The sequence below is a fragment of the Ambystoma mexicanum genome, chromosome 5p (genome assembly GCF_040938575.1).
Source record: "Ambystoma mexicanum isolate Mex_15411 chromosome 5p, UKY_AmexF1_1, whole genome shotgun sequence".
Classification (NCBI taxonomy): domain Eukaryota; kingdom Metazoa; phylum Chordata; class Amphibia; order Caudata; family Ambystomatidae; genus Ambystoma; species Ambystoma mexicanum.
In genome coordinates, this window is record NC_090930.1 from 68,340,148 (window position 1) to 68,366,700 (window position 26,553).

The 26,553-nt window shown below is 44.4% G+C and overlaps 1 protein-coding gene across 4 annotated transcripts in view; it reads left to right on the top strand.

Annotated features, from left to right (window-relative positions):
- Positions 1-883: 883 nt before the first annotated feature.
- Positions 884-26,553, top strand: part of PDZD11 (PDZ domain containing 11) — a 175,416-nt gene continuing 149,746 nt past the window's right edge. Inside the window, exons 1-4 of one of the 4 annotated variants that reach the window (XM_069612455.1) lie at positions 924-1,047; positions 9,918-10,027; positions 11,938-12,044; positions 19,556-19,639. In XM_069612455.1, coding sequence (XP_069468556.1) covers positions 11,952-12,044; positions 19,556-19,639 — 177 coding nt within the window. In that variant the 5' untranslated portion in view covers positions 924-1,047; positions 9,918-10,027; positions 11,938-11,951. Of the gene's footprint in view, positions 1,048-9,917; positions 10,028-11,937; positions 12,045-19,555; positions 19,640-26,553 lie in introns of all 4 variants that reach the window. The other 3 variants (XM_069612454.1, XM_069612457.1, XM_069612456.1) reach the window with 3 other exon arrangements.

The following is a 26,553-nucleotide window of genomic DNA, read 5'->3' on the forward strand; positions in this document are numbered from 1 at the left end:
AAAAATAAAATCGGGTGTTTTCACCCGCCTTTGCAAAACAAATGGTTGAGAGCTATGTTAATGGAAACAAACAGAGGACTCATCCTCTGAACAAATAAACAATGGTGACACCACACATACATAACACATACATGCCAACCCTCCCGATTTAGGCTGGAGACTCCCAATTTTTCTGTGAAAAATATTGCTATTTTTCATATTCTCCCGCCTAAAATAAATCTTTGCCCAATGCATTCCAATGACAAAATCTTTGTCTCCCGATTTTTCGGTAATCTCCCGCACAGGTGGATTGAATGTTGGTATGTATGCATAACAACACGCTGGAGGTTTATGACAAATCTCCAAACATAACTGAGTTTTTTACACCTCTTTGATTGTGTGTCTTAATGCGCTGAAAATAAAGTGGGTACATAGATATTTTGCCTGTTGTTGCGCTATCTCATAGTTTTCCATTCAGGATAAGGAAACTATACGATGATAGTACTGCATGGAGGGTGACTGTGCCACGCTGCTAGGACCGCTCCTCTAATGGGAACTGCTAGGCCTGTTTACTACTGCATTGATAGTCTACTACATAGAAGGAAACGTGTGCGAGTCACGTGACTGTGCCACGCTGCTAGGGCCGCTCCTCTAGTGGGAACTGCTAGGCCTGTTTACTACTGCATTGATAGTCTACTACATAGAAGGAAAAGTGCGCGAGTCACGTGACTGTGCCACGCTGCTAGGACCGCTCCTCTAGTGGGAACTGGGAGGCCTGTTTACTACGGCACTGACAGTCTACTACATGGAAGGGAACGTGCGCGAGTCACGTGACTGTGCCACGCTGCTAGGACCGCTCCTCTAGTGGGAACTGGGAGGCCTGTTTACTACGGCACTGACAGTCTACTACATGGAAGGGAACGTGCGCGAGTCACGTGACTGTGCCACGCTGCTAGGACCGCTCCTCTAGTGGGAACTGCTAGTCCTGTTTACTGCTGCACTGGCAGGTGCTGGTTCCGCGTTAGCAGGACTCGCCCGGCTGCTCCCTGATGCTCGCGCTTCATGAAGGTAAGGCGAGCGCCTGCCCAGGAGAGCCGAAGCTGTACATGTGTACACTCGGCCGACCACGGCATTGCACGAGTTCACGCTGAACTGCTCTAGAATAGTCCATTTAGGATGTGTAGAGAGCAAGTGTGCCCCTCCCCTGCACTCTATGAAGGCTGCCCAGGCATCTCCCAACATGTGAAAGGTTATCTCCCCCACCCACCTTTGAAGTGTTTGCCTGGGTGCACCCCTGGCCAGTACCTGGGCGTATGCTGAGCCCGTGTACTATGTTAACAGCCTCTAACTGCCTTCTCAATTACTGTCCTGCCTGCACTGTGTTATGTTCTACTAGATGCTTTTATCTGTATATACTTTATCCTGCTTATCTTGTATTTCATGTCTGTATACCTTGTTTTGCACCTTATGCCACTCTGTAACTAGGCTGAAAGTCTTCTTTTATTTTCTAAATTAAAACTGTTTAACTAGATAACAGTGCAGTGCATGGCATAGAGTTATCTGGTAAGATTGTGCATATTGATGAATGGGTTTATGAGGCTTCACCTGGCATGCGATGGTAGTACTTGGGCACATCATGAGGTTTCACTTGCAGCAGTTGGGATAGGATACAACCAATTGGCACATACGTCTGAACTTGGTGCATGATGGCAGTACATAGACTGTGATGGTAACAGTTGAGTATGTGAGCCTTCACTTGGCATAAGGCGACAGTACATAGCATCATCTGATGGTTTTACTTGGGGGGGATATGAGACTTTATTTGGGACCAGTTGACAGCATGTATGCTATACTGGCAGTATTTGTGCATATGAGACTGTACGTGGCATAGGACATCAGTACTTGGGCTTATGACGCTGGAGTTGCAAAATAGTGGTGGTATGTGGAATTATTATATGACTGTACTTGACATGTATATATGACTATACTTGAGAAAAGATGGCAGTAACCGAGCATGTGAGGGTACAGTTTGTCATATGATGCTGTACCAGGTTATATACAGCTTGTTACCTTTCGCTTCAGTGAATTCCTTCAGGTCAGTTGGGTCGAAGAGTTGTGATGTCATAAGAGGTCTTAAACGTGCATTATAAAACTTACACTAACTGTGTTATTGCAAACAAATCTAAATATGCCAGAAGGGGCCCAAGTTACTGGAGAACCCTTGGCTCTAGAAATAATTTCCAGCTAGGCTCAGCAAACAATGTGTGTAATAGGGGACACCAAGGCCTCCATTATACAAGAGTGGAGGAAGGGGCTGGTGGGCTTATATGCGTCTCCCTCTCAAGGAGACGTTCGAGTGGTTCTATTTGGTGACTTCTCACTTAAGGAAATAGGGAAGTTCATGTCTAATTTCACCACGCTTCTTCAGTGAGTCCTCAGACTTATTTCAGCTAGAGAACCTCACGTTCTAGGGATAACATGACCAGCTGGGTCCAAGCCATCACACAAGGCAATTCTAGGTCCATGCAACAAGCCTAGCATACCCCCAAGGGTTTTGTCAACAGATGAGAGACAGAGGCTTCCTTTTTCCCCCAGAGTGGTCAGCAAGGTAGAGGTGCCAGAAAAGAATCAGAGTAGTGGGCAAATCCAATTTTTCTTTAGGAATTAGAACATGAAAAATCCCTGGGTACTGGATACGGTCAGGAGCTACCATAAAGAATATCTGAAGGAACCCTGTTGTGTGTTTCTTTCTCCTCCCTCGCTCTCATTTGGGAGCAGAAAAAGGCAGAGGATAAGGAAATTGCCCAGCTTCTGAAGAAGAGGGCAATAGAAGCTTGGGATCAGTGTCCCGCCAACTTTATCAGCAATAGCTTTCTGGTAACGAAGAAAGATCAGTCGTTTTGACCTGTGTTCATGCTCTGTGCTCTCAATCACTCAATTTATTGTCACTTCAAGATGTAGACGATTGCATTGTTGACGTCCGTCGACTGGCTAGCTCGCCTGGATTTCGAGAATTATTTGCTTCTATTGTCATCACTGTCTATATTGGTTTACTTCTCTGACTTTAAGCTATTCTTCAGACCTATGGTGTTATACCAAATTGTTATGCCGGTAATGGGTTATTTGCACCTCCAGGGGTTAAGGGTCTTGATGTATTTGGATGACGTTCTGATCATGGCCGCTTCTCCAGAGTTGCTTGAGGCCATCTTCGCCTGGCGATCAGTGTCTTAATGAGCTTGGGCTTTTTTTAAATAAATTCAAACAAGTCACAAACGCAGCTGTTTCAGTGGATTCAGTTTCTTCTGTTTACGATTGTTCACGTGACAAAGTTGTGCATCATTTGTTTGTTTGTTTATTTAGTATGGCGCACAAAACCCAGGGGTAACAGGGCGTAACAGAGAACAGGAAGGTAAGATTGCATAAATACTTGGTTACAGGATAAGGCATACATGAATAAGAGGCATAACATTACATTGCGTGGACTGTATAAATATATATATATATATCTTACATATTTGATGCTGTGCATAGCGGCGGTCAGGTTGGATTGGGGGCGTAGTCATGTGGGCGGGCTTAGTCAAGGGAATCATTGGACCGTAACCAGGTGAGGGTGTTTCTCCTGAAGCAGTAATAGGATTGGTCTGTCCTAATGTTGAGTGGGAGGGCATTCCAGTGTTGGGCTGCCAAGACAGGGAAACTACTGCCACCGGTTTTCTTTTGTTTGAATTTGGGTACCTGCAGGCAGTGGGTCAGCAGACTTTTGTTCCCCATCATGCCCCTATAGTAGCTACATGAACGTTTAGCTGAGTTTGCTAATATACATCGTTTTGCCATGGTGTACCTATCATGAGCTGGTGGAGGACTTTCCGGTGGGTGAACATTATTTGTTTTGAACACTGTTCAAAGGAGCTTGTATTTTGAGGCCTCCGTCACCACAGCATTCCTGCCTTTCGGGTGTCAATTTGGAGTTCAGCCTTTTTAAAAATGGTCCGGATAAAAGCCAATTATTGCTGAAAAACTCTGCACGAAACTTGTTACACTGATGTGTTTGGTGGCATTTCAATGGGTTGCAGATGTCTGCACCCTGGATATTAAAGGTGGAGTAGTTAAATCTTCGGGTGTCTTTTTATTCGGATTGCTTTACAAAATTGGCATCAAGCATATTTGATGTTTCTATGTTCCAAATAACGGTTGTGCGCTGTGCAATGTCTTAAATGTTATGAGCTGCAGAAGTTGGTTTGAGAAAATCCTTTTGGGGCTTTGTTTCTACCTTTCTGTGAACCTTCCTCTCCTGCTTTGGCAAGATGGGTAAAAGTGGTCCTGGTGGTTGATACCAAGTTCTTTGGGGCTTATTCTGTCCAGGGCGCCATGGTCTCGAAGCTTTTTGGGCAGGTGCACACTTAAATGTTAGGGGAGTTTTCATAAAGTCCACTGGAGGTAAGACTTCCTAAAACTATTCCTTGGCAATCAGGTCCACAACACTTATTATAAGTCTGTACTACTCAAGGAACCTTGGTAGAGTGGCAGAGAAGTCATGCTTATAGGAGGAAGATGTGAGCTGTAGTTACGTACACTGATCCCAGTAAATACAATAGTCCAAAAAACACGTACACATAAAATGTTGTATTAAAATATACCTTTATAATATTTGCACAAAATAGATGATGAATGCCGAGTTCAATTAACCAATACACCTAGGAATTCTAAATAATACTTTTCAAAGGCCATTGCCTCAATGGTAGTTGCTTGCGGTACAATTGTTAGAGTTTGACACTAATGACAGTTCTACTGTATTATCGGGACTACCGCTCATTTGCGCTCAGACTAAGATACAGTGATTGTGTTTAGTCTTTTATGGAGGAAAAAGGTAGGTTAATCACACAGCAGCAAAGCTTAATGTTCTAGAGACACTTTTCAGACGAACTAGCGCTTTAAAAGTCCAATCCCTAACTATACGAAAACGTCAGTGTAGGAGTTGATTCAAAGTCTTAAGCAGCAGCAGAACAGCAACAGTTCCTCAGTATACTTTCAGTCTCTAGAATAAGTTACTAGGTAATTCCACACAACAAGGGAGACCCTGTAAAAGGACTCACTAAAGGGACACAAGCTGGCAAGCCTGGGTCAGAGGTAGGGTGGACACCCTGGACACCTCTTCACTCACTCTTGTGCGACTTCTTGGTTCAAGCTAAGTTATACCATTCACCTCACAGTACCTTAGGTTAGAAGAAATGCTCGTAGCTGGATTCTCCTCTGTGCAGCAGTGACAAACCCGGTCTCATGATTCCTTGGTCTGGTGACAAAAGGAAGGACTATGAATAGGATGTCTGAGCAGCAGTCTTGAGAGAGGACCATTGGCATGGATTTCTTCAGTCTTCTTGGCCGGCCTGCTGTGTTGGCACTTTTTCTCAGAACCAACCAAGAATGGTACTCGCCCCGGTGAGAACTGGGCCAGGACAGCAGCCGCTTCAGTGATTGGAAGGGTCTGCAGGCGCCTCTGTAGTCTTCAGCTTCGGTTACGTTAGTTCACGTGATCAACTTGCCTTTCTCCTGAGGAACCCCACCTTTTATTCAATTTTCCTTCACACTCCTCTGAAAACTCTCTCTGCATTTTACAAAAAGGGGCGGGTGGCTGTCCACTCAGAACAGCCAGCCCCCCAGTGGGAACTGGTTCCATTAAGGCACTCTCGCAGACAAAGGGCAGGGGATTGAATAATGCCTGCCCAGACACACTGGAGCCTAGGCGGGGACACCCAAGAGTTCCTGGCAAAGGCAAAACACGCACACAGACCTCCCCCTCACAGAACTGTAGAAGAGGGGCTAACAAAGAACAACCATGATAGAAATGGCGAAAAAAGAAAGGGGCCACCATGTTAGAACATAGGTGACCTTATTGTGCACATCCGAGACTGTGAATACAGTGTGCGGTACAAAAATAGCACAATAGTTGGTAGAACACACCCACTGCCACCAGCTATAACTATATGGTTGTCTATCTGACTAGAAAAGTCACAGGAGCGAAGTATCCCCCGAAGCACTCCACATAAGGTGGTGTGTGCTAACCTCTAAGTATAAGGTTTTAGGAGGGATGCAAAGTATCACTCTATTCTTAAGAACTGTAGTTAGTAAGGATAAGGAAAGAATCTCAAAGGAGAACTCGGAGCGATCCCAGCAACACTGCACATAAGGTTCTGTGTGCTGCAAAACACAGATGCTTTAAAGAGATATGGAGGCAAGCAGACTCCATAGTAAAGATAAAAACAGAGAACACAGTTCCAAAGGTCAGAGCAAATAGGAATGAAATGAGGGGAAAAAAAGACTCCCCTCATTCAGGATGGAAAGAAAAAGGTCCAGAAAAAAGTGCTGAGGGCCTCGCTAGGAGAGGGATGAAGCATAACGATGATCTCCATAACACTAAGTGCGGATGAGTTTGACACAGCCTCCATGTCAAGCCTTAGAACATTGATTGATTGTAGAATTCGCTGGACAGTAATAATTCTATTAATGGCACAGAGGTCAATATTATCCATCCCAACTCCCACACCCCCGTGCCTAATCTCTCATTCTTCCGGACTCTGAGGACCAGGACGGGCAGACGTTTTTCTTAATGTATGACTGTGTGCAACTGGGCATCAGTTGTGGTCCTTCTTTACTTTGGATGTGGCATGATGTGGCATGGGTGGTCTGCATTGGTGGTGTTATCAGCAGAAATTAATAGGGTAGCTTGGCATTGGAGGGTGTTCTGGAGGAAGAAAGGGGTGGAGCATGGTCTGTGGATTCTGAGACTAGTAGTTTGTCTTTCCATACGTTGTTACGTTTTGCTGATGGGAGAATAAACCAGAAAAGAGAGCGCTTAATACTTGCCTCTGTGGCATTTATAGAATCATGACTGTCTGTCGAATCCTAGAACCAATCAGTATTACAAATTATGGACTTCTCAACCAAGCTTGCAAATCTGTGCTAACCATTGGGGAGCAATGTCTTGGTGACTAAGGAATAGAGTTCTATATTCATGTGAATAGGTGTCAGTCATGCATGGGCCTAGTGACCTTTTAAGCATGGTTATTAGCCTAAGCCATGTTTCCCCTGTCTTAACTTGCAAGATCATTATTTGAGCACAAGATAAAGGCAGTCCCAGTTAATACATATCCCAGGGTCCGAGGGCACGTTTCAGGAAGCTGTGACGAATCTGAGGGTGTCGTCCCTTCTCCCCTAGGGGAGACCTTTCCCAGGGGGCCAGGGCAGTGTGTCCACAGTACAATAGTCCCCTTGGGGTTGATGCGCAGAGAGAGGATCCCATGGGGGAGGAACCCCCTTATGGAATTGGGGATGACCATGCTCAGAGAACGCTGTATTCCCCCGCATCAGAACACCTAGGGCCAATGTCTGCTATTGTCAAGTTAGCCAACCAAATATACTTCGCCTTTAAAACATCAGAAAATGTAAAGCATGCTGCATATGGCTCTATTTCAAGTATTGGGAAACTTAATATACTTGGCATGATTCAAACTTCAGAGAATGCAAAGTATACTGCATATGGGTCTGCTTCAAGTAGTGGGAAACTTAATCTGTTTTACGAGACCCAAACATTAAAGAATGCACGGTATGATGCATCTGACTTTATTTTATGTACTGAGAAGATGCTGATGCCCAATGAGTCCAAGGATCCCTTTGGAGAAGCAGAGCGAGCGCTCTAGCTTCTCAACGAATGTGATTGGCCCAAAGCAATTCAATTTTCCAGTGCAGGAGTTTAAACACGCCACAGCTCAGATGCGAGAAGAGAACTGTCCTCCAAGGAGGTTGCCAGTGAGACGGCAGCGGGCAAGCAGACGAGTGCCAGCAGGAGGCAAGCCACAAACTGAGGAGGAGAACCTGAACGTAGTCCAGAAAGCAAGGACTGCTCGGGCTGCTACCGAGAAAAACCTCTGGGTGTTCAGAGCACCAGCGAAGTGTCCATGAGAGAAGATGCACCTCCGAAGAGAAGCAGTCATCCGCAGAGCCGCTGCAGACCGGAGCCTCAAGAGACAAAGCAGCGCTCGGAAACACTGGTACCTGCCAAGAGGAAGCAAACGGGTACCTGAGTTACGCGAGAGGTGCTGCAGGTCCGGGAGAGCAAGGAAGTGAAGCTCAAACCAGAGGGTTTGGGAGCCTGGGAATGAAGTGCGAGCCTGGGACCCGCACCCATATGAGAAACGGAAACAAATCTAATCAGAGTATTACGAGTCAGGGACTCGTGCCTAAAGAGAGACCGTCCATGAGAGGACGAAGGCTTGGCAGGAGAGTATAGCAAGCTGGCTTGAATATTGCGAGTCTTTGACCGCACCCAAAAGAGGAACAGTCCATTGGGGACAATTGCTTGGCAGGGGAGTAAACCAAGCCATTCTGAATGCTGCAAGCCTGGGACCCACACCCAAAATAAGTAAAGAATATATAGTGAAACGAATCCTACACTTGGTAAAAGGAGTGTTCTAAGTTGGTGGGATAAACAGTAAAAATACATGGATCATATTCTTGTGAACTGCCTACTGACCATAGTGTAGGAGAATACAGGCCTGAGGGGTCCCAGAAGGAGAGAAACACAAAAAGAAGGAATCTAGGGGAAAGGATTACAACCCTTACCTTTGTGAACATTCCTTTACAAATTTCATCGGACGTCGAAAAAGCAGCAGAAATCGACAAGTGACCCAAAAAATTCAACTTTGCGAGGGCCTCTCCCGTTGTCCCTGCAGTTGACAAGAAATAAAAGGGGCACTAGCCATCAAGGAATTGGTCATCGTCACTGCTAAGCCCGCCCACCAAACAAAGCCCAATCACTTTAAAACAACGGTGCGTGCATATCCTGTGCGCACATCCGAAGTGTGCGGAAGTGTGGCTATTGGACTGTTAGGGTGAGAGGGGGTTAGGGGGAGCTCCCAACGGCATCTATTTTGAAGTTGAGAATACCACTTTGAGACTCCTATGATCCAATATTACTCATTCCTGAGAAATTGTTGTTACGACCGATTTGGATTTGTACTTCCTGATTTTTGATAAAGAACATTTCTTTATCTTTGCCCCTTTTGATTACCCGAGAGACTGGGAACTTTGGTTGGATCTGCAAATAACACTTACTTTGGGAAGAGATCATCCTTTAATGTTGGTGACAGAGGTAGGCTTTTTGAGACACGATAGTGACAGACTTTGTCGGTTTGGACATTCAGACAATTTCTTTAGTTTTCTTCGAGGCAGGGAAACCCCTCTTAGTTTTAGGGATAGGGACATTTTTCCAACTCTTTTTCATATAGTAAATGTTTCTGCACCAAAACATACAACCATTGTGTCTGAGCCTTACCTCTGCACCCTCACAAAGCTCAGTTACAGCTGGTCCTGCATTCTTTCAGGCTTTAGTCATCCTGCAGAATGGCACAGGTCCTGCATTCTTTCAGGCTTTAGTTATCCTGCAGAATGGCACTGGTCCTTCTTTCAGGCTTTAGTTATCCTGCATTCTTTCAGTTATCCTGCTGAATGGCACTGGTCCTGTATTCTTTCAGGCTATATTTATCCTGCAGAATGGCACTGGTCCTGCATTCTTGCAGGCTTTAGTAATCCCGCAGAATGGCACTGGTCCTGCATTCTTTCAGGCTTTAGTTATCCTGCAGAATGGCATTCTATGAGCAGGGTATATCAGTTGCTGCCAGTGCAAAAAACCTCCTGAATCATTTCTTCTCAGTGATGGAACAATAATCACTGAGGTCCTGACCGGCCACAATATAAAACTGTTTTCCTTTTCAAAAAATCTGTTCGGAGTTTAGTAGCAGTGATGTCATTTATTTCCGTGGTGCCTCAGGGAATGTTTTTGTTGCAATGAGGATTTAGTTTTCTTTCTCCTTGTTGATGGTTCCTCTTGAGTTGGTCATCTCGCTTGTCTACAGAATTGACTAATACCTCTCTTTTTATCATAGAGCTGGAGTAAATGAAAAAACACCCCTGGGCTGCCTGACAGCCTGGCCTCCCCAAAAAGGAGAGGGAGTGGCCATCAAAAGGAGTTTTGGCCTCCACCACGGAGGCCAAGGTGGGTGTAGTAGCCAGCGTGCCAAATGTAAGAATGATTAAACTTTGTTTCCAGTATAACATAAAACCAGTGAGTCCATTGAGTAGGAAGAGTAGTGTATGAATCTATTCTGTAAATCTGTATCCACAAGTAAATATCGGAGTACAGTAAGGGCTTTGTTAACACTCATTGATGAACGGGCATGGATGCCTGCTTTTTTCGACCCTCAGTTTGAATAAGTGGCCCACAATAAACGGGGCTGCACACTGTCATGGATTGTTCTCTGTTGGAATAAAAAACACTAACGTCGTATGAGTATCTGCTGCTGTTGACTGCCCTCGGTTGGAAAATGTGACGTTGAACTAGTTTTGGTGCATACGGCTATCTGTTTGAATAAGCTTGCCTGAACTCCAAGGATTGCCTGGTTTTGCAGGTTCTCCTCACGTGGAATAAGCAGGCTACATGTTGCAAATGTTTTTCTGATTTAGCCAGTGATCCTAAAGACCCATGGCATGTTATGTTAAATTCTTATCTGATGTAAAGGAAATGGTTGTTTTGTCGCTTCTGCTGTTCTTGCTCTGTGTCTGTGCACCGCTCTGTTGCTCCCGAGCTAGGTTTGCGCTATAAAAATAAAACACCAAAGTTGGATGGATTTTCATGTCCTATGATTTAAATAAGAAAACCCCAGCATGCAGTTCTGTTTCGCATGGCCCTTAGATTGCCAAGTACATCCTCCTGCACGGCGTATCTTATGTTACCCGTTATCGTAAGGGGCGGCCCTAAACTCGCAGGGTTCATGCTGCTCAGGTGACGCCTGCTATTCTAAGTGAGCCCATGACATGTTGTGCTACATTTGTGTGCTATGCAATACACATTCCTAACGTTGGCCTTGGTCTAAGTGGGATGCAAAATAGAAGAGAGCGGCTCTAGCAAAGGGGTTGGCCAAAGTGTTAGGCATAACCTCAAAAAGGGGCATGTGGCTTGGACATGGGCCACCTGCCCCCAAGAAAAGCATCTTGTACACACTGCAAACATGTATTGTGTGTTACTCGGACAGTCTTCGTGCCTCCAGTCTGCATACAGGAAATAATTTCTCTCTGGCTCATTTTGTAAACAATCGCTATCCGTTATATAACTTCTAACTAAGTATATATAAATAATTAATTCAGTGAGTAAATCACACAAGACCCCTCCTTCCGTTGCTTTATCTTCGATATTTGACCTGAATGATTCACCAAGGTGGGACTAGTGTATGCACATTTTATCTGTGGAGGCACCAGTGTTTAAAAAACGAAAAGCTGTGCCATTTTAAATAAGACTCCCAAACATCCTATCAAAATGCACCCCAAACCTCCTCCGCCATCCCGAAATCACCTATGAGAAAGAGGAGGGGGGGGGCAACTGGCACCAGTGTAAGTTACCTGCTCCTTTGCATAAAATCAGAGCGCATTTGGGAACAACCACACATGTTTATATTGGGCAACTATGATTCAAGCCTGCAACCCACATAATGCACAATGGCCTTGCTGCTTATATATAACACCCAACCACAAGTCCTATATACTCATTTGGATGGCATCCGCCTTTGAGAGTGAGGTATTGGCTGTTCTGCTTGAGTAGAAGACTGCTTAATCACTCAATCCATCACTGTTGTGTGTGCTCTCTAGCTCTTGATGTGCACTTACTTGTTATGCGTGGGGGACGTTGAGAGCCCTCGCAGCGAGGCAGTTTGTGGAGCACTTGAATCCCTTATGCATGAAGGACTTTGCTCACCGCTGGGCATAATCATTTAAGATGTTCTTATCTGTTTTCTGGCCTGTTTAGGGACTTCTGGGTCCAGCTGATCTTTCCTCTGTCCTGATTCCCCTGACCAGGCAAGGCAGATGGGCCTCACTTGCACTTCTCTCACCTCCCACATCATTGCCTTGCAGGTTGACTTTTGGACATGGACAACAGGATCCCGTACGATGATTATCCTTACCCTGTAGTTTTCCTACCTTCATACGAAAACCCACCCGCCTGGATTTCCCCTCATGAGGTCAGTCACTGATCTGATCTCTTATGTTTCTGGTTGGTTTAAAGAACTTTATTTTATTATTTGAAATTAAGATTGTCATATAGAGTTATTAGAAATGCAAGAATATTGCAGCAAAAGACTATGCATTTGATGTCATTTGTATTAATTTAATGGAACTTGGTGCTAAATCTTGGATTCATTGCAGTTGTCTTGGTGCTTAATTCTGAATTATTTTGTCCCATGATTCTTAGACCAACTAGCCCCTTCCCAAAATGTGTGCCTTTCTTTAAAGTGATAACACTTCCTGGATCAGGTGCAGCTGTGTTTATTGAAAGCTTATCAATTATGTAGTGTGCTTGAATGTGTTATTAATAGAGACTGCCCAGATCTCCATGGATGTCGATGTCGGACACATTCTGCTGCTACACACATGTATAAGACCCTGTAATAACAATGGATAGCCCTGATTGGTGCACATCGCTAGACATAATAATGGCTGACTTTACCCACCCATTTTGAGCATTCTTCAAACATGCACTCCGATTTTGTTTAGCAGGAATTTCGGAACCATGCGGTATTGCACCCCAAACAATCCTACACAACAAGGCAATGGCAGATGTGCACTAAAATATTGTCTGTCCCTTGCTCTCTAATTGTATCCCATTTCTTTTCTTTTTCTACCATATCTTTTCTTGATCACCCTTTCTCCTTTCTTATCTTTTCTGGCATTTTCCTCTACCCTTTCCATCTGAGGTTGCCCAGCACAATTTCTTTTATATTTTTTTATAGTTAATATTGTCCACATTCAAAGTAAATTCCGAGGGTCTCTCTTCTGCCGCCGTTCTCCTTTTCCCCTCAATAAACCAGTGTACTCTGGGGTGGATTTATTTGATTCAACATGCAGGTTTTTTACATCGCCTATTCATCCTGCCTGTTTTTTATTTTTTATTTAACCATGCTTTCACCCACCCAGTTATCGATTTAGGCTGGTAGTGATGTGATATTATTAGTGACAATGAAAATGGGGCTGATGGTAAACCTGTTTATTGCTGACAGATAAGGGATGTATCGGCCACTTTGACTTCCTAAAAATAGGCAAATGCTCCCAAGAAAGAAAAAGGGGGGCAGGGGGATGTACAAATAGTCGTAACCGAAAATGGCAAACCGACACATAGGAGCATGTCCTCCGGCTTTCACCCACACACCGCTCCCTGGATAGGTTTGGATCAGTAGCACATTTATTACCGCCTGATCTGAAGAGGGGAAAATGCATATTTTAACATGCATGAAAAACTAGGTGCAAGGAAATATTTTGTACAAAATCTTTCTGTTTTATCATTCGAAAATGTTTACTTGCTTATGAATTAGACTGAAAATGGGAGTTCCCACGTGTAGGTGGGGTGTTATTGGTATATATATGGCAAGCTTTCTATTTGACCTGCTGGTCTACCTTGTTTTACAGGACCTCCCAATGTACCCAGAGGATATATTTTGAATTTAGAATTCTGGCAGTGTAGAGCAGATGATGTGCTTTCTTATTATTCTTCTTTAGGTACCTCCCCGTCACCAAGCCAGTTGAAGAATAGGGTCATGAGTTCTATGGTTGTGAGTTTTTATGTGTGCATCTTGATGTGCTTTTATGTTTATGTTTTATTAACCATGACTTCAATTGATGGCTATTTATTACTTTTGTTTGTTGTGTGATGTATTTTGAATAAGACGTATGCTAATGATGTTTTTATGGTGATTCTTTGTCAACATAATGTACTAAAAATAGTCCCAATGAGAATGGGATTTATTTTGTACTGCCTAAAAAATCATTTTAGCTGGTTGGCGAACACGACAGTCATTGGCAGTGGCAGCTCTGGACGCCACCCGGGCCTTTGACAGCATGGACTAGTGCTATCTGAAACGGATCTTAGAACGCTTCGGCTGTGGCCCAGAATTTACTAAAATGGTACTTGCCAATTACCAACATCCATCGACAAGTTTCAGGATCAATGGACAGAGTACAGAGTTTGTGAAGATCAGAAGGGTCACTCGACAGGGCTGTCCCTTCTGCTTTTTGCGATGGCGATGGAGCCATGTGCAATGCAGTTCCGACAGGATGCTTGTATCAGAGGAGTTACAATTGGTCAGGAAACCCACAAAATAGCCCAGTCCGCGGATGACCTTATGCTTTTCATGGGAGACCCAGAAAATACGATGCCTACAGCGATGGCTCAGCTGGAGGAATTCAGACAGGTCTCGGTGTTCTCGATAAACTTCTCCAAATCAAAAGCTATGAACATAACAGCAAGGAGAGAAGAGACAGAGACATTGGAGAGGACATTCCTGATGTGCTGGGTGGAAAGAAAACTGTAATACTTAGGGATCCACCTTGCTAGAGAACCACACAAGCTATATCAGACAAACATAATCCCGCTGTGGAAACAGCTATAGGAAGATATGCGCAGGTGGGACTCTCAGGAGCTGTCCTGGTTTGCCCGCATCACAGCTGTCAAAATGATTATCCTCCCTCGTCTCCTTTATGTTATAAGTTCACTACCGGTGCCCATACCGCCAGCCAAGGTCCGAGAGTTGCAAAATGTGATATTCAAATTCATATGGCATAGTAAGAAACCCAGGTTCCAGAAACGAATCCTAATGCGCCCCCCCCCCCCCCGGGCAGCCTGGGAGTTCCAGAAATGGACAGATACATTTTGGCAGTACAACTAGCACCAATGCTGAGATGGGCAAAACCAGAGAACCATAAAGGATGTTGTAGAATCGAACAAACGGCCTAATCGGCTCCCCTAATAGTCCTGCTGAGCCTGAGAAAAGAAAACCGAGAGAGCAGAGGTGCGCTAAGGGAAATGACGAAATGGTCACTGCAAAGCTGGGATAAAGCCCGGAAAAAGAAACGCATTCCGAGCGGAATGGGACCATATACGCCACTGATGCACAACCCAGATTTCACACTGGGTCTTCGGCGAGGGTATTGGGTGGGTTGGTCAGGGGCTGAAACTATGTACCTGAAAGACATGTACAAGGACGGCTCTCCATTACTCTTCACAGACTGCCAGCAGAAATTCAATATAGGAGAAAATGAGCGCTATAGATGTGCACAAATAAGGCACTGGATTACCCACCCAACGGTGAAGAGAGCGGGCACGAGAATGCCATCAGGCCTAGAACGGTCGCTGCAGGAAGGCAACACGGCGAAGGGGGTCTCCAGACTCTACAGACTGCTCTCCAACAACCAACCGACCAACAATCTCACATACAAAATGAACTGGGAAAGAGACATGCAAGAGTCACTAACGGAGGAGGAATGGAACAAGGTATGGGCACGTGCACACAGCACCTCCAGATGCACCATGATAAAGGAATCCGCTTACAAACTGTGCATCAGATGGTATATGTCCCCGAACCGCATTCATAAAATCAGTCATATTCACCAAATTGCTGGAGAACGGTGGTGAGAAGGAGACCTATTCCATATGTGGTGGACATGCCATAACGCTGTCACCTACTGGAAGGAAATACTAAGCCACATAAAGAACATTTCAGGGGTTGAACTGCCGAGATCCCCGAAGACAATTCTCTTAGGAGTCCCTATAGAAGGTAAATATGCAATGTCAGGAACGACAGCCAGGCTTATTACTCACCTATTGTCAGCAGCAAAAATGACCCTTGCACAAAACTGGAAAAACAAAGAGGGCCCAATCTCAGTGGTGGTGGATCAAGATCTGGGGAGTAATGGCCATGGAGAAGATATGCGCTATCAGTACTGGTAAATATCTAAGATTCTTAACTACCTGGAACACATTCCATGAACATGTACGGGACAGAGAAGCTCATTTCTTCAAACCCCGCCTACTCCGGAACACGCATGCAATCTGAATTCTCCCAGACATAAAGACATTGAGACACTAACGTCAGGAAAAGATTTTAAATAGTCTGAAGTGTACAATAGTGATTAAAGTTGGGGGGGAGAGGGATTTATAGGGGATGGGGGGAAAAAGGAAAGGGTGAGTGGGGAAGGGGGGGGAGGGAGGGGGGGGGATTGAAAACTGGAAATCCTTGATGGTAATGCAAACTCCTACGAACTGTAAGATATGAACACAAGTCAAACGCAGAACCTAAGTGATTATTGTTGACAATAGTTACGGTGAAATTACCTGTATGCCTTCAAACCAAAAATAAACATGGTTTTAAAATTTTTACTCCCAACTTTAAAGAGTAAAATAGCCCCACTTTAACAGCTTATCTGGAGCTCTGACTTGTGGGTATGGCGATTTCAGTTGTTCCTTGTGTTGCTTTGATAGTGTTGACGTCTGCTTTAATGTGCTCTTTGACTAAAACCACATCCCTTCCAGTGACTGTATTTTTACAGTTGTTATAATAAGCTCTCTTGCCTCATAATCGGTGGGAGCTGCCTCAGAGTGCAGAATTGCATGGCATTTCAACCATACACTTCATAACAAATTGTATTTAATACATAGTGGACTGGTATGCTCTACAGTGATTGCGTCCTCGGATTACATGGGGAATCTACAAGGCAGTGCATGAAGAATGTGATAGCCTAGGGGTAGCAAAGCAGTTATTCCCTGCACCATGGTCTGCAAGCATGTGTATAGTTGCACGGTACTCTCTATATTGGTTCTGTGCGCTGAAGGTTCCCTGTGCATTTGTAACCTTCTTGTGACCCTGCAGGAAAATGTGGCGCTGCATGTGAGCATAAGTAGTGGTTGACGGTAGGGAGGCCCAATTGAATACAACTGTGGGCTGTGACCTGATCTGCAAATGAGGCTATAAACTCTCAAACAATTTGAGCTGAAGGGAACAAGAGCATAAACGAGCAGAGGAAAATCCCTTACAAAGCACCTGTCATCAAAACATCTTTCGGGCTCCTCTATTGACCTGATTTTCTCAATTGTTTTTTAGTATTTGTTCTGTTACTGCCATTCCATTCCATGCCCTTCCTCTGATCACTTTCTTCTTACATTTTGACATGATTCTTATCACCCTTACCTTCAGAGCCTTCCCTCTACCCCCACGGGAGTGTCCAAGACCCTGCCACCCCCCAGCAGGGGCTGTGGTACGGGTAGGGAAAAGCATATACCTGTCACTGCGCATCAATAATGAGAGCAGGCGATCAACCCCCTGCAGTGGGTGGCTGCTACTCATTCATCTTCCCAGGAGGGGTTTACCAATGTCGCATCTATTTTTATTGATGGTCCACTGCACATACCATCCAGTAACATTTTCCAACATTCCTGGTTCACTTTCGCTAGGCAGCGTCGAATGTTCTCACCACAGCTCGCAATGTGGAGCTTTTTGGTTTCTTTCAGTTGTCTGTGCTGCTTCACGTTATGGTCATGAACCACAACTCCCCTGACATGAAGCTGTTCTTCTCTTTCCTTCGTCTGTGTTATGCCCATCTTCTGCTCAGTTCACATTCCACCACCTCCTTACCTCTTCAATAACTTTAGTTTCCCACTATTCATATGCTGCTCATTCTCTTTGCCTTTCTCTCTCAATCAACGCTTTGTCATCAGAGTCATTCCAGGGACTTCACCTTCTCGTTCCTACCAGTAAACTGTACTTTCGCTCTCTGTGACTTTGTTTGTAAGTTCCCACTGACTGGTCAGCATTTCGCACTTTGGGTAACTGCTCAGAAGTCTTTCTCATGCGGTATTCTTCAGTGACGATCTTTTGCATGTCTGGTTTCTTTCAAACGGTTTCTCGTTGACCTACTGTTGGCTCAGTGCCTTGCTGTGTGCCAGTCTCTTAGCGCCTCTTTATGCAGTTGTCTCCCATCCCATGTACTTTCAATCTTCTCCTACCGCAAGACTCTGAGTCTTCTCTGTCCATCTTCTATTTCTATTTGCAGTGGCTCTGCTAGTGGGTACACTTTGTAATGGGCATGACACAAATATGTACTTCCTCCCAATACTAATGTAGGAAATGGGGTTTCTTCATCACACAACTGTCGGACACCATGCACTCACCCGTGCTCTTTTTTTTTTTTTTTTTACCTAGATTTATTCCATCGATCATTAACTTAAAATCAGCCAGACATATCCTGACTACGTGGAACTAGATGAACGCTCAGTCGGTCATTAACTCCTTCCTCCCGACATCATGACGATCTCTACATTCTCCAACTGCACCTAATAACCCACCCATCATCCATCACATTGTCCATTCCCCATTAATGCCCCAATATTGTGCTGTACCTGCTGCATGCATAATTATTGAATTGTATATTAATTTCTATCTACTTGTATATAGAGAACATAACAAGTATTTTGCCTGTGCTGTAAGTATAATGCCTACACAGATGTGCCCCCCTATAAGACGTCTGTAACATAAGTGGTTGCAGCATTTGTTTCGTGGGTTCACTGGTCTGCCTCTGCAGCAACCCTGCCAAACCCATTCCTTGGTACAGTCTGATCTGGTTTGTGAGGTGCACATGCGCAGCTCTGGTTACCAGTTTGGTGGCAGGATGGAGCACATTACCAGGGACTGAAATTGCGATTGGATAAGCGGGAGCTAAAAGTAGCTCCTCGGTATTCAACATTAGCCAATGACCAGGAGATGCCACTTGGGAACGAAGAGCTAGTGCATAGCGTTCCTCAAATCTAACTTCCACATAAGATGCAAACATATCATGTGGCCCATTATTTATGACCCCTTACGCTTTAAATGTTGTACATATGTGTCCTAATGTTTCTTTATAGATTGCCCCAAATGCACAGAGATAAATCCAACTAGGTGTTTTTGTTCAACATCAGTTGGCCTGGGGAGCCAGAGTAGCTCCTGGTCGCTGTTGGTGTCAAGCTTACCAGGCTCTTTTAGACAACAAGCAGGAGCTAAATAGCCCCCAGCTCCCCTCACTTTCAAGCCCTGCATTACTCAGGGATGCAGTGAGCATGTTGCATCTGCCCTGGCATTGTCAAGCCCTGCATTGCTCAGGGATGCAGTGAGCATGTTGCATCTGCCCTGGCAGTGTCAAGCCCTGCATTACTCAGGGATGCAGTGAGCATGTTGCATCTGCCCTGGCAGTTTCAAGCCCTGCATTACTCGGGGATGCAGTGAGCATGTTACATCTGCCCTGGCAGTTTCAAGCCCTTCTGAGAGTTTGACTTGGGAGCTTAAGGCTCCCAACTGCTTAGTCTCTGGGCACATAGTGAGACCAACGTTTCAGCCGTGGTGGCTGCTGTTTACAATTGTTTGGCCAGTAGGTTTAACAAACATAGGCCTGGATAAATCCTCTGCATTAGTCCTACCCCCAACCCCCAAACTAAATATCTAAATTCAAAGTATTGAAGAGGCTGCTAAAGCAAATAAAAACATAGTGTGCCCTTTGAATCACCAAAACTCAGTGCTGTATTTGCTCAAAGTAACTGCACAACAGGCCAGTAATCCACACTTAGTTCGTTGTCACCAGCGGTGCGACATCGTCATTAAAAATTCTAACAGCACATTTCCAGAAGACGGTTTGCTGGGGGTCCTTTTGACCAGGTTTCTGTCTTGCATTTCAGAGAATTTACCATCCTGACTATAACAATGAGCTGACCCAGTTCCTACCGCGAACTATCACGCTGAAGAAACCTCCAGGCACTCAGGTGAGTTTTGCCAGAGAGATGATGTGTGTTTTCCATTGGCCTTTTCCCTTTTTGTCGCAACACTCTAAAAGTGACATTTGCAGATTCTATAAAATGTCAATTTGCCTATCCGTTTCCATGGCCCAGCTACTAGACTGATCTGCTTGACTGGAGCATAAGAGGAACACAGTAGATGTACTGGACATAACCTTAACTTTAATAAAAGTATTTCATTTATACAATTTCTGCTATGAATGCTGCCCTTTTGGTAATTGAGGTGTTTTTGCTCTGCTCAATAGCGAGTCCTCTTGATCAGGTTTGTTGCTCTTGTTCTCCTTTCTTTTTCCCTTTTTGACTCATTAATTTGATGCGCCACAGCTGCTGTTTGGAACACTGGGTCACGTCATGTCCGTGGAATGTTGTGTGGAAGTCATAAACATGGTATTGCATTTTGGAGCCACAGATGTCATGGAGGACCTTGTGTATGGAATAAGGATACACAGGTGACTTGATGTACCTGGCCTGCTGGACCAGTGAGTTGAGATAAGGGAGCATGACACAGCCGTCGATGAGACCAGCATGTAGTAGTGATGACGACAGGACGTTTTCCACTTTGGCGGGCACTGAATATACGTTTGGAGCGCAAATCTGTTCTTCTAGAGGGCACAATCGCAACCTTTAGCACGGAACGTCTCCATTGCCGTTGTAGATGGATCACTAGCAGAGCACCGATATGCCGATAATGCATACCTTTCTCTAAACAGGGAGAGCATACAGCTTGGAAATAAAATGTGAGGAGCTGGAATAAGGTAACCTTTTTAAACCAACATTGTTTTACAGAACACTCAAATCAATACAAACGTATTCCCTTCTGAGAAATGATATACCGGCCAACGGAGAAACCATTTGAAACTGTTTGTGACAAACTAATAATTTGTTTTCTGAAATAGAGCCTGGCTATGAATATTGTGGAATGGGTTGGTAACTACATTGAGAGGGTTATTGTAAATGAGGCATCATTAGACTGGGAGAAAGTTATTTGGAGCAGTATTACTTGCCAGGATTACTAGTAGTCTAAACATGAGAGAGCCATACTTATACTGGCAAAGTCTCTGGCAATGCTACAGCATACACATATATGGGGATATGGAAGCAAAAGAAGAGGAGAAGGTGAACCGCACTCTCCGCGGTCAGCTAGGAGACAAAAAATCCATAGAAAGACCCAAAATTAGCACCGCTCACAAAATAAATTTAAGGTCTTGAAATACTTTAATATGACCAAAGAATTGGACAAAAAATACATAAAAAACGGCTGGGAAGCGGCAACAAAAACAGAGGCAGGACGCCGGTATGCACGACCCACACACAACGCGTTTCACACTCAACTGAGTGCTTGTTCACGTGAAGAGAAGAAGGACTAAAGCACTTTTATAGTTTAACCAAAAATAGTCCCTCTTCTATTTCCCTGGAACAACATAGGTGCCTGCACAGACGGGGAAGGCGGCGGCCATATTGGAATGTAATGGCAAACAATGAACAAAAGGAATGGCCAAGTGGCCCTGCAATAAAGCGAGCGCAAATTACATAAGAATGAAAGGATAGTGGATAGACGATAAAATAGACACTAGAGCACGCCTTCCATGTAGGGCAGGACCAAGGTTCCAGGGTACCACCAAATATAATAGTACAAAGTTATAATCAAAGATGCACAGACACAGTCGAGGAAGTATTAAATACACAGTACTATTGAATAAAACCATTATATAAAATTATAAAATGGAATGGAAGTAAACCTGGCGTCTAGCAACCACATCAAAGGAACAGTGAAATCAATTTAGAGCATCAAGACATAGATGTTCATAGCAAATGCCGATGAGATGAGCATGATATTAAGAGCAATTCTAGTAGCCAATTTAATGTGCAAAAATGCAAGACAAAAGTGACAATGGCAGTATGTGTCAAAGCAGATAGCAGCATTCGGGCAAATGGAATAAAGTGCAAATGCATATAATAGCAGCATAGGTATGGAGCGCAAGTGCGCTGCAACGAGGTAGCAATATGCAAATCTAAGACAATGCAAGAGACAGCAAAAATGGCCCTATTTAAAATGGTAGTAAAGTGCAAGTGCAAGCAGCATACTAGTGTGCAAATATACGGGGCCATTAATGCAAAATCAGGAATTATAACAATTGCAAAGTGTCAGCACCATTAAAAGAAATTATCGCAACCTCGAAAGATGTAATAAACAAGAGCCGGAATGATAGCAAAGAACACATATAAAATCACACAGTGTATGGCTGACTAAGAAAGGAGAAAATAAATGATGCCCGGAGTCACAGATCCTAGTAGAGTAGTGGAAAGGCGGAATAATCTGATGTTAGCAAAAATATACTAAATACAGAAGTACAAAAATCAACGACTGTGAAGCTGCACCAAGGAGAAGGTGGAACCACAAGAATGGGAAAAATAAAAGGACAACTTATAACGATAGTAGGAACAAAACAAAATGGTGCTTAAGTCCAATCAAATCGTGCGGCAGCAGATAGACAAATAAACATGCACAAGTCTAATACAAGAAAAAATAAATACAAGGACACCAGAAAAAAAGATACAGTGTAAAATAACTCAAACAGGCCAAGGATGAAGAATATTAAAGCAAATGGAGATAAAGAACCCCGGAATCAAAGAAAAATCGAGCTAGATCAACAGGAGGGAGAGCATAACACAGAAAAAAATGAGAGGCAACGGCCTTAAGTCCCGACGAATGTATAAAGCTCCTCATCGAGATTGTGTCCATTGGGGAACTTGGTGTCAAGGTCCAAAATGAATCGTGTCTCCAATTGTCTGAGCTTTAAAATGCGGTCTCCACCCCTGGGATTAATGGGAATGTATGCCACTGCAAAGAAAGTAAGCAAATTGAAGTCATTTGCATGCTCCTGCACGAAGTGTTTGGCCATGGGGTACGCCGGATCAGAGTTTTTAATGGCCCTGAGATGTTGAAGAATCCTGAGTTTCAGCTTGACAGTGGTACTTCCGACGTACCACTTCCTGCAGGGGCATGAAAGAACATAAACAACATGGGTAGTGTCACAATTGATGGAATAATTGATAATTTGCTTGCTTTTAGTAACTGGATGCAAGTAAAATTTGCAGGGAGAAGCATGGGCACATGCTTTACATTTAGTACATTTGGTAAAGCCAATGGGGGATACCGCCAACCAATTGGAAGCAAATGGACTTTTATCAATGGGTGACAGAAAGCTGGAGACCAACTTGTCTATGAGCGATGGTACTCGTTTGTACGTGATGGTGGGGCGTGTGGAAAGTACAGAACATAAATCTTGATCCAAAGTTAAAACACACCAATGTCGTTCGATAATCCTACGTACATTCTTGGAGGCATTATCGAAGGAGACAGTGAGTCTAGGTTCGTCATCCGTAACAGTTTTGCACGGTTGAATGCCATGCAGTAATTTGTCCCTGCACAGTCCTCTGGCCTTATTGTAGGCCATTTCAACGTTCTTTTTGGTATAACCTTGTTGCAGAAAGTCGGAGGCAGCTCGGGCACAGTGCTGGTCAAAGGAGGCCAAGTCGGTGCAATTCCTGCGGTAACGGATAAATTCGCCGTAAGGAATACTGCGTTTACATGGCCCCGGATGACAGCTGGTGGCATGCAAGGGTAAACCAGTGTTAGATGGTTTCTTGTGGAGAACTGTGTGGAAACCAGAAATATCCAGGGTTCCCACCACATCAGGATAAATAACCTCAGTGGTACTGTGACATTCAGTAAAACATAAATTCACCGTGTTCGTATTGATGGCTCTAACAAAAAGTTGCCAATCACTGACGGTCCCCTTCCATATTACAAAAACATCATCGATGTAGCGCCACGAGGCAACAATTTGGGTGGAGAAGCTGGATGCAAGTAAATCGTGTAGAAATGTGGCCTCCCACCAACCCATCGTCAGGTTCGCGTACGATGGGGCAAAGGTACTGCCCATAGCAGTACCCCTGACTTGCCGGTAGAAAGTGCCATCAAACAGAAAGATATTATTGGTGAGGCAGAAAAACAACATCTCCAGAATCATAGAGCTGTGGCCATGAAAATTCAATGAGCGTGTTTCCAGAAAAAATTGACAGGCCCGCATCCCAACCTGATGGTCAATGGAGGTATACAGGGACCCATCGAGGGTGGCCAAAAGAAGACCCTCTTCCCAAGGAATATCATTAATGTGCTGTAAAAAATCCCTTGTGTCCTGCAAATAAGATGGCAAAACAGAAACAAAAGGAAACAAAGACTCATCAATAAATTGGGCCAAATGCTCAAGAAGGGAACCACAAAGCGTAACAATAGGTCTTCCTGGTGGGTGAGTGAGAGATTGTGTGTCTTCGGGAGAAAATAATTGGTTGGGATGGTGTGACTGGAGGGAACAAGAAATTTAACAAGATCATCATCTAGAAGCCCATTATTAGCCCACTTGGTGCACAGATTGCCTAGTTCTGACTGTATATCGTGAAAAGAATTTTTGAGTAGTTTAGCGTAACACAGTCGGTCCCTGAGTTGGCGGTTGGCTTCAGAGACATAATGGACTCTATCTTGAATGACAGTGTTCGACCCCTTATCAGCCTGCTTAATAACAATATTGGGCAGGTTTTGTAATTCACCTATGGCCTTAAACTGTGATGCGGTGAGATTATATTTAATCCTGTCAGTGCTAGTCCGTAGTTTTCTCAGATCATTGACACACAAATCATAAAAGGCTTCCAAGCAGCCACCCACGGGGAATTGCGGATTGAATTTGGATTTGTTCTTGAGTTTTGTATGCACATCCCAGTAAGGGTCAATGTCAAAACCAGTAAAATCAACATTGGCAGAATCAAACTCGGTGTCTTCAAGACTGGCTAGATCCAGAAGGGATGGGATATCGGAGATGAGGAGGTTGGTACGACCGGTCCGAGAAACGGAAGGTTTCACACCAGTAGGGTTTATAATGAAGAATTTCTTAAGCTTGATCTTGTGAAAGAACTTGTCAAGATCTAGACGAGCTTGGACATAATCAAAAGCCTTGGTGGGGCAGAAATTGAGCCCAAGAGAGAGGACCGAGGTTTGAGACTTCGTAAGTATGTGGAAGGTCAGATTAATTATTTGGCACATCTTCATAGTATTGGTAATTATTTTTTCGCTCCAGAGCGCATTGCTCTGCCCTCCTGATTTGCGCCCAAGCCGTTTCCCACGGCGGCCTCGGCGGGTCCTTTTTGGGATTTCTGTCCTTTGCCTCTTCCTCTTGGCTTGCCCTGCCCTCTGCCACGTTTTTGATTTTTCCCATCTTGGCAGAGTAGCCGCATCTCGTCTAAAAAATTAAGTTTGACGATAGGTTCCTCATTTTTCAAGACTGACGCATCAGATTCAGATAAAGTAGTGCCAGGATCGCCAGAGGCAGCAGATGCAGACTTAGTGACAGGTTTCCGCAAGGAATCAAAGCATTTGGCAAAGGTGAATATCCTGCCAGTGTCATAGTCAAGTTTATCCCTTATAAACCTACGATGTTTGCGCTGTTTGATGTCATCTTCATATATAGTGAGAGCCTCATTGATTTTTTTTATACGTATTGCTTACCCTCCTCTGTGCTGGGAACTTTATTAAGTTCTGTTTCCTTTTTATCCAGTTCTTCCAGAGCCAGTCCACGATCAGATTTTGCATATTTAACCAAGATGGTAAGAAAATGGGCAGAACAGCCCTTGCTAGCTTCCCCCCATTCTTGAAGCATGCAGGGGTCTTGGTCCTCAAATGATGGCATTGTCATAATGCGCAATCCTCGAGGAATACGTCCAACATCCAAATAGTTCTGCAGTGAGTGTTCCTCCCACCATTTCGAGATCTCCTTCCTGTGCAGCTTCTCAATATCTTTGAGTAAGGTAATCTCCACACTATAGTACGAGGTAGCCTTTTTTCCCCCAGTAGTGAGCAAAGAAATAGGCAACTCCTGTTGTTCGCTAAACAAATCCTTGGCCCGAATGAGCCGTGCTGCTGCCCAGGCGTCCTGCATGTTTAAGCCACTACTAACCAAGCCGTAAAAAAAATATGTATAAATAGCAAAAAAGATCTAGAAAAATGCGAGCTAACATGTGCTAAGGTCAAAGTCGGGACCGCAGCATGCCAAGCTAGTGCCGTACAGCAGTATAGAGAGGCAACAAAAAAGCTGGTGTGGAATAGACAGAGGTACAATGCCGTTCGAGTGAAGAAACGAGGGAGAACAACAAGCGCATGAGAAAAGCACCTACCGTATAGTCGGGGTCCTCCGGCACGTTTAACCCGTGCCAACAGAAAGGGCTGCTCAGGCTCATCTCCCAGGCGGGTACAGCCGAAATCCAATGAACAGTGAAGTCTGCCACCAGCGGCAGCAGATCTGCTTAGAAAACGCCCCTAAGCAGAAGCGCGCCACAATTGTGAAAGTGGTGCTGGTTCAACACGGTGCGCGCCGTGTATGGCAGCAAAAGAAGAGGAGAAGGTGAACCGCACTCTCCGCGGTCAGCTAGGAGACAAAAAATCCATAGAAAGACCCAAAATTAGCACAGCTCGCAAAAGAAATTGAAGGTCTTGAAATACTTTAATATGACCAAAGAATTGGACAAAAAATACATAAAAAACGGCTGGGAAGCATATATGGGGATATATTAACAAGATCATAACCGGGATAACCGATGCAGCTGGAGCTGGATCCTAAGTTGGCACGCCTAGAGATATGGGAAGACGCCCCATGTTTGTGAAATTGTTGGTGTCCACCACAATGGCATATAGGGACGTTGCTTTCAGGTAAAGAATTGGGCGGGGTCCGACCATCGCAAATTGCAAACATCTACCGATCTAGGTGTTGGCCACAAATGCATTGGATGTTTTGGGACCAGTGGGTGGAGTTGGACTAAGTTTTGAAATA